This window comes from Lathyrus oleraceus, chromosome 6 (assembly GCF_024323335.1).
Source record: "Lathyrus oleraceus cultivar Zhongwan6 chromosome 6, CAAS_Psat_ZW6_1.0, whole genome shotgun sequence".
Taxonomy (NCBI): Eukaryota; Viridiplantae; Streptophyta; class Magnoliopsida; order Fabales; family Fabaceae; genus Lathyrus; species Lathyrus oleraceus.
In genome coordinates this window covers 443724955-443733751 of record NC_066584.1, presented here as the reverse complement: position 1 = coordinate 443733751, position 8797 = coordinate 443724955, and the positions used below count along the sequence as shown (strand labels likewise).

Below are 8797 nucleotides of genomic sequence, written 5' to 3'. Positions count from 1 at the left end.
TTCTCACCCCTTTGTGTTTGTCTTGGTGTTTTGCGCTCCTTCTTGGGATACAGGCAAACATGTAGATGAGTAGTTGTTTTATAGCTGAAGGATGACGTTGAGGCTATTCTTCCTTTCTAGTTTTATGCACTTTAGATTATGTTGCTCTGATTTGTAACACTGGACAGACGAACGTTATATTTTGTTTTATTCTGAGTTATTGTTGAGAGATTAAATGTTATAACTCTTAATTTTGAGTTACTTTGATGTTGAAGACATATTTCCCCGATTGAGTTTAATTTTAAATAAAAAATATATTTATTTGATTGTGTAGTTGTTTTTAATGATTAATTCCGCTGTGACGAGTCTAAGTAAAGGCGGACATGTGACGACAAGTATTTCGAATTAAATATTTTATTTTAGTAAGTGTTACAGAGCAAGTTGAATGTAGAGTTTGTGTGACATCCTATATAAGATAGTTGTTTATGATTGATTTATTCCGTATGATTTTAGATTCTGCAATCAAACTAATTTAAAATATTGTACATCTATTTTTTACATTCAACTTCCTCTAAAGAGATAATATCTTTTATCGACTTCTCTTCCTAAATTATTTGATTTTTTTTGAATAAAAACAACATTCATTCAAATTGATAGAATACATCAAATAATACAAATTCAAAATTGCTATAAACTAAAAATGATGAATCTATGAACAGTCTCACAATGTCCACATTAATAACATATAACAGTAAAATGTATACAAACGTGACAGAACCTACAAATATGACGAAATTGAAATGCTCGGAATACCCATGTCTCTGAGTCTGCAGTGTTGATGACGTCCAAATCATTGATTGAATATGCACTGAGTCGAAACTAATATGTCAATCTAAATCAAACATCCATCGCACCAAAACGAAAAAACAAAATAATACCGCTATAAGACGACAACTAACTCAACATCACTTATTTGAATGAAAAGAAAAAAAAATATTTAAAAGAGTGTTTTTGAATAAAAAAATTGACTTTAAAACCATTATTCTTTAGTGGTGAAGGAAAAAAAAATTAAAGTTGAAGAAAGAAGGAAAACAATAAAAAAATCTTTTAAAAATTAACCATACTAATTTATTTAATTTAATTACCTTTAAAATAAAACAAATAGTTGTATCCATGACCATGCTATGCGAGACAAATTTTATAAAAAAAAAAAAAAAGGATAATACTAACTTGTGCCTCAAAGATACCAGTTAAGAAATAAATATAGAAACAAATTCTTAAAAATTATGTATTGAATTTATTAGAAATTTACGATTAATATATATATATATATATATATATATATATATATATATATTATATATATATATATATATATATATATATATATATATATATATATATATATATATATATATATATATATTATATATATATATATAATATATATATATATATATATATATATATATATATATATATATATATATATTTAAAATAATTCTTTTATTTGTGCGTTTCTTAACATGTGCCACTTGGACACCCTTAAATAAATATTTATCACTCCTGGAAAACATTAAATGAACAACTAATTACTAGATTGATTAATTTTGATTTTAAATATACAATGGAAAACATTAAATGAACAACTAATTACTAGATTGATTAATTTTGATTTTAAATATACAATCCATTCCGGATCCATTTTACTAACCAAGAACCCTAATAGTAGCACTCTCTTCAAATCATGTAGTGCTAATTACACAAAGTGATACAAACTCCCATGTAGTAAAAATAATAATAAAAAAAGAGATTAAGCCCTAATAACAAAGAGAAAATCATACGTGGCAGCTTAGGGTTCATCACAAGTCCTAAAAAAACCACCCCCTACCCTTCCCATTTTCTTTTCCCCCCAAAGACCCTACTGCGAACAGTACACTTCACACCCCCTTCACTTCTTCACCCCTCCCTCCCTCACTCATCACTCACTACAACACTTCCTCACACCCCTCTCCTCTCTCATAAATTCTCAACTCGTACATGGTCCCACTCACTCGTTCTTGTCGGAATCGGAACCGATGAACGCCGGAGCCACCGTCATCCGATCCATCCTCGATAAACCTCTTAACCAGCTCACCGAAGATGACATTTCGCAACTCACTCGCGAAGACTGTCGCAGATTCCTCAAAGATAAAGGTCCTTTCTTCTTCTTCTTCTTTCTCTTTCAATTTTTCTTTCTCTTTCTATTTTTCTCTCTCTTTCCATTTTTTTAATATAAATAAATTATTAATAAATTATTTTTTGGATTTTATCCTCTCCTGCTCCATGATTTCCGGTAACTGAGAGCTTCCATTTTTTTTATTCAACCCAATGCTTCTCTCTTTCTATATTTAATATTAATTAATTAATCGGATGCGGATTTTTTTTATTTGATTTGGAAATAATTAAAAAAAAAGAAAAAAATGAGTGAAGAAGAAGACACGTGTTCGTACAGGGATGCGCAGGCCTTCCTGGAACAAATCTCAGGCGATCCAACAGGTTATTTCTCTCAAAGCGCTTCTTGAACCTACCGACGATGATTCTCCTGCACCCGTTTCCTCCGCCATACACCGCCATCATCACCACCACCCTCAACCTCCTCAAGTCAGTTTCTATCTCTCTCTCACACTCACACTCACACTCACGCTCTCTTGTGTTTGGTTGTGAAGTTTAATTGTTGTTAATTGTTGAATGTAGGGGAATTTGAGTGAAGCTCCGGTGAAGAGTCCGAATCGCGAGATCGGTGTACGGGCCGTGGAAGATGTTCAGAAATCCATTTCACCTGCTGCAGAAAAACCTACCGAGACAAATGATGCCCCTGCCGGGTCTGTTCTTCATTTTTTCTCTTTTTTTTTTTGTGTTTTGGGTTCTGGCTTTTGTTACTTTTTGGGAAAAAAGAATATGATTTGGATGGTTGAAAACATTAAAGTTAAGTTTTCTTATTTATTTAATGACTTGTTTACATAGGTAAACTTTGTTTAGGCATTAGTTTGGAAAATTGGCACATTGTTTGTAGCTTTAGGTGAAGTGGGAGATGATGATACAGACAATAGATTTTTGGTATCTGATGAATGTGATTGTTGAAAGGGAAGGTGAAGTTGTTAGTAGAGTGGTCTTGAAAGTAGGTGTTTTTGGGTGATCTTTTATAAACAGATTGTGTGTGCCTGCAGTTTATGGACATGTAGAATAAAGTTGTTTGATATATTTCTTGAGATATATATTTATTAGATGGGATACATATCTATAACTTCAATATCATTGTTATTCTGCATTTGTTTGCTTTTGCCTTCTTTTTTACTATCTCATGTTTAGTTGTTTTTTTGGTTTTCTTTTTGGTGGATGAACTTGTACGTACAATGTTGTGGTTAGATTTTAGTGCCATCAAAGTAGTAGTACTAACAATCTTATTCTGCTTAATTTACAATGATTATTTTAGGTTTAGCATAGTCATTTCGAATATTCAAGGACGAAGAATAAGTCAGAGGAACAATTCTATCATGACTTTGTGTTTTTTATATCGTGGCTTGTTTCTTAGTATCCATACTTGTTTGAATGTATGTTTGAATGGTGGATAACCAATAGGCCCATGACTTCAACAATGAATGTGGTAGCAAACCATATGTTTTTATAATGTGGAATCTCAAGGAAATGTTTTTTTCAGTTCCAATAGGTAGTAATCATGACCTCCTGAAAAAAGAATTGCGCGTCAGTGCTGTAATTAGCTGTTCTACATTTATTAAAATTTTAAAACATTTCGATTCCCTTAAACTAAAACTGCATTCATGCCATTCTATGTAAACAAAAGTCTGAACGGGCGGTGGTGAAATGTATAGAACTTTTGGTATATAAACGCTTTAGTGATTCAGTTACGTAAAATGCCAAATAATTTAAATTCAATAAATTTGTGCAAAATATAATCGAAGGAAAGCTAGTGTGTGTTTTACATATATATTACCATCCATGTTCTTAACATTGCTTGAAAATTTGATGTGGGTACAGAGGGTGCGCACCTAGTGGGTCATTTGGGCAAATGACAATTTTCTACTGTGGTAAGGTGAATGTCTATGATGGAGTCTCACCGGATAAGGTAAGTAAAGACGTGTCCTCTTGCATGAATATCTTGCCATACATCAATAAAATTTCACCTTCTAATGTAACCGTATTTTTATCTGAATTTGCAGGCACAGTCAATCATGCAACTTGCTGCAAGTCCGTCCCCGTTTCCTCAAGACAATCCTTTAAATAAAAATGCAGCAGTTTGGGCTTCTTCTTGCAACATACCGATTGATAAGGATGTCCTCTTCCCCACTAACACAGCAATTCTTCAAGTTTCTCAAACAGGTAGGTAGCAATCGGGTAGAAAAATATGCTTAATTTTGCTTTGAAGTGCTAGTACTCTAATGTGGGCAGCAATCACTGTTTTCAATGTTCAGTGCGTAATTATCCGGATCATCGACAAATTCGTTATTTTATACGATAAGCACTTGCAAAAATTATTATAGCCTTATTTTAGCTTAGATACCATTCATTTTATTACTCGATACATGATATATCATACAAGTTTGTATGCCATGTTCTATCAGTCTTTCATACATTTATTCGACCCTTTTCTGTGCAAGTGCAAAAATCATTGTATGTGCAGACATTGTTATGATTGTCAAGAACAAATTTACTATGAATGCTGATTTTTGAATTAAATCGCCTGAATTCTTGTGTCTAGAAGATGACAAGCTCCCCCATTTTTAATTAAAGCTTTTTAGTCCTTCTTTCTAGAAGATGAACAAGCTTAACATCCTTGACTTGTTTAAAGTCAGGGTAACATTTATAAGTTAGGACTTGAGATCTTTGAATCAAAGCTGTTAGTTAAAATCACGATAACACTCGTCAGATAGGAACTTAAGATGTTTAACTTAGTAATTGGTGTTACGAATTTGGTTTTACAGATAAGATGGTGGAATATCCTCTGCAATACAGGGAGAAAGGGAGCACACCTCGAGATGCTGGTAGGGACAATTAAGTGTTTAAATTTTTGCAGTCTGCTAGAACTTTATCTTCTGTTCTCTTTTGGCAGATTTACAGAAAGTTTCGAGTAGAAAATTATTAATGGACCACTAAATGAAAATTATTCATGGAATACTAAATGAATTTGGAGCTTCCTTTATTGAACTTCTTTTAATATGTCTTGCCCATGTCCTTTCTTTTGATTTGGCTTGTTTTTGGAGGCCTTTATTTGTTTCTTCCTTGGCATCCCAAGTCATGCTGTAATGATTTTAAGAATTAAGAAATGCAAAATTCACCTACTTGACTTAAGATTTGTCATCGATAAAACACAGTAAAATACACAATTTGATCCATATATTTCCCGGCTAAATGAACTTGTTCTTTGTAATTCGGGAAGCAATGAAATATGAAGAAATCTTGTTGGTTTTCTTATGATGAACTATAGTAGTATAGTAGTGTATAAGAGGAAGCCTTTTGATGTATTAAATTGGTAGAACATAAAATAAGTGATATGTAACTTATAACGGCACATCACACATGTCCATGCACTCACATGGTAGAATAATATTGAACTTAAGTTACAAGAATTTCTAAGATCTACAGAGAGTGATTTCTTTTTAAACTTAAAGCTTTATATCAAGCTTCCATACCTCAAATCATGAGAACCTAAGTATCAGTTTCATTTATTTGTTTTATAAAAGATGTAGAGGGTCAGGCAAGCAGAAAAGTGTCGCTGCAGCGATATCTTGAAAAGCGAAAGGACAGGTATCTGCAGTACTAAACTGTCATCTGTTTTTTGACATCAATTCCATCCCCCACGTTACCACTTTTTTAGTTTTAATGAAAACCCGCTGAATTATTTCATTACTCTGCCTTTTTAGGGGAAGACCGAAGGGAAAGAAACTGACTGGCATAACTTCATCTAACTTTGAGATGTATTTGAATCTTCCAGTGAAGGTCCACGCCTCAAATGGGAACTCAAGCCGTAGTAGCACTGACTCTCCACCGCAGACTAGACTGCCTCTAGTTTCCAGTGGCTCAGCTGACAACCAGCCAAAAGTTGCCCTTCCTATTGATCTGAATGATAAAGGTCAGTCACAATCTTTATTTCAACAGGAAAGAGACAATAAACCTCTTGAAGTGTATTAATCAGAGAATTTTCATAGATGATAAATAAATCAGCTATCCTGCTGGCTGTATTGATATTTAGGGTAATGTGAGAATTGTAAACCATCTAATTAGGGTCGAGAATCGAGATCCTCTCCATTTCTCGAAGGAAATGATGACTATGGTTCATGTTGTATAAATATTGTTGAAAAGTCCCATATTGGAAGAGATATGACCTGAAAACGTGTTTAAAAGTGGTAAGTAGTCTTAACTTTACAAGCCGATTTTGTAAGAGTTGAGTTAGGTCCGACTAAAATTTTAAGATAACTCATTTCTAAATTTGGTGACACAATAAGGTTATTTATATGCCCAAAGCCACAGTAATCTAATTCTCCATTTGTTTTAGGAATTTAGAAGATATCTACTCATATGACAAGCAGCAAAGTAGAATCGATCTTAGTTTGCAGTGCTCATATATAACTTAATTAGCAAATTTTTTACTGTTTTAAGTAGCTACAAGTTTACATAGGGTAATATTTGTGATGCTGATTAACTACTAAAGGGTAAACCAATAATTGATGAAGCACCAGCGTTTATGCCAAATTACCAAAATATAGCTCAATATTTTCTGTCATGTGTTTATGTAACTTGTAGATGTTCAAGAATGCTAAAACTCGAGACTAGATAGATTGCGCAGATATGGAACTTGTAGATGTTTGAAGAGAGCTGTGGGTGTATAACTGAAGAGAAGAGTCCGTAGCTTCTGGGAGACTAGAGTGGTCAAGTTTTAGTAGCTTTAACTGCTGGGAAAATTTATTATGTTTAGGATAGTCTAGCATCCCGCCGACCTGATCAATTTTGTAATAACAGTCATCTAGTTTCACGTCATCATCATCCGGGAATTTCTTGTTTCTGTAACTTCAGGTTTTTCGAGTTAGTTAAATGTAGAGTAAGGAGCAGCCATTTTCCACGGAATATGTGATATGTAATATAAATTCACTGCTGCTTCCTCTTGTTAATTGTTAATAGTTTTTGTGCAACCTAAACTGGACTCTTACTCTTCTGTTGTTTTATTATTTTGTTCCCGCCATTTTTTCTAATTTACCTAGTAGACGTCGTAAAGGAAGAAGAATTACCATGGTGTTACTGTTCTTGTGGGATCAATCCAAGTTATGAGTGGTAGTTATAGTCATCTGCAGAGTGCAGGTTCTGGGACTTGATGTTACAGTTCATTTGGTGCGAGTAATTACTACTGTTAGAGATTGAAAATGTTATTTATGACAGTACTATATAAATAGTGAGAAAATGCTTTAGTCAGTGATAGTGTTGCTCATTTTGATTCTGAATGACTTCAGCACTACCATTGATTGATGTTGGTGCTTTTTTTGGTAGAACAAATGTGTAAAGCTTTGTTAAGCTAGTCTGAAAAAGAAATGCTACACATAAAATAGGGTGCTCATGTGTAGGTCATGTAGTGGAGCTCATAATTTCGAGGGTTTAAATTTGACAGTTAACTTGACACATTTATTATTAAAAAAGTTTTAAACAAAAATAAAAAGTTGTAGTAGTATAAATTTTTCAAACAGTCTTTTATGATAGAAAATAACTATTTTTGCATACCGAGGTTTCACAAGAGATTAAGGACTTGTTTGAAAGATTTTTAATTTATAGTTCTTAAAATCTGTTTTGTATATCTGTTTTAAAAAATTGTTTTAAAAATGAGAATGAGAAAAAAGTTGTTTGTCAATCAATTTCTTGAAATCTGTTTTTAGGAGTGAGAAAATATATTTGATTATTTAATTTTGTAAAACTGTTTTAAAAATAATAAGATGATAAAATTCTTTGATAATTTAATTTTTAAATTTGATTATATTAAATAACAAAAAATCAGAAATAATTTTATGACCATTTAGTTCCTAATGAATAATTTTTTATTTAGAGTATAGAGTTAAAGAAAAATTTATATCTAATCAAACATGTTTATTATATAATTAAATATTTTAATAATGTAGATTGATTGATAATATAAAAAATATGAGATTAATAATGTAAAAAGTTTTACACTGTTAATATATCACAATCATCTGTTTGTATTACTTTTTAAATGGTTAAAATAAAAGTCTGTTAATACATCACAATCATCTGAGTGAAATGGAAGGTTTTAAATAACAATCGCACTTGCGTTAAGGTGACATAAAAACTCTCGGGATTTAGGTGAGTACAAATATTGTATCAATGATTTTTGTCGTCGTGATCTAAATTAATCACAACTTATTTATAACTATCTATCAAAGGGATACATCATTTTGGACCGAACTATCTTTGTTTCTATACTACCTTTAAAAAACTCATGCAAGCAATTTTTTACACAATTAAAAATCAATAAAAAATAAAATTATTTAAACAAGTTACATGTATATCTCCTTATATTTTCTCTCTTCAAATCTAACTCAACCTCACCAAATCAAAGAATCAAGGCATCATTCTTTCTCTTGAAAATATGTTTTCTTATATTTTTAAATTAATAATTTTTGTGTTGGAATATTTCCTGATATGTAATCTCCATGAAGCAATTCTCTTCTTTCTTTTTAAGTTTAATTCTTCGACTGGTGTACACAACAAATCAAAAATAAAACATGAGAATTTTTTTAGAGAATAAGTCATTGGAGAT

General features: G+C 31.8%; 1 protein-coding gene across 3 annotated transcripts; it reads left to right on the top strand.

Moving 5' to 3' along the window:
* Window positions 1–1879: 1879 nt before the first annotated feature.
* LOC127092424 (protein TIFY 4B) lies at window positions 1880–7172 on the top strand. Of its 3 annotated transcripts, none has more exons than XM_051031291.1 (9): window positions 1880–2175; window positions 2474–2622; window positions 2716–2843; window positions 4018–4105; window positions 4200–4359; window positions 4962–5021; window positions 5727–5784; window positions 5901–6109; window positions 6781–7172. In XM_051031291.1, exons 1-9 carry the CDS (start codon window positions 2058–2060, stop codon window positions 6795–6797), a joined length of 987 nt encoding a protein of 328 aa, XP_050887248.1. In that variant the 5' UTR covers window positions 1880–2057; the 3' UTR covers window positions 6798–7172. The 3 variants fall into 3 exon arrangements, with proteins under 3 accessions (XP_050887248.1, XP_050887249.1, XP_050887247.1); XM_051031290.1 differs by having other exon boundaries at window positions 1882–2175; window positions 5721–5784; XM_051031292.1 differs by lacking the exon at window positions 5727–5784 and having other exon boundaries at window positions 5972–6109.
* Window positions 7173–8797: the final 1625 nt, after the last annotated feature.

Excerpts from the sequence above, each read along its gene's own strand:
- LOC127092424 (XM_051031290.1), top strand. The coding sequence starts at position 2,058 with ATGAACGCCGGAGCCACCGTCATCCGATCCATCCTCGATAAACCTCTT. Across the intron at positions 2,623-2,715 it reads ACCACCCTCAACCTCCTCAA|GGGAATTTGAGTGAAGCTCC; the intron begins GTCAGTTTCTAT and ends TGTTGAATGTAG. Across the intron at positions 5,785-5,900 it reads CTTGAAAAGCGAAAGGACAG|GGGAAGACCGAAGGGAAAGA; the intron begins GTATCTGCAGTA and ends CTGCCTTTTTAG.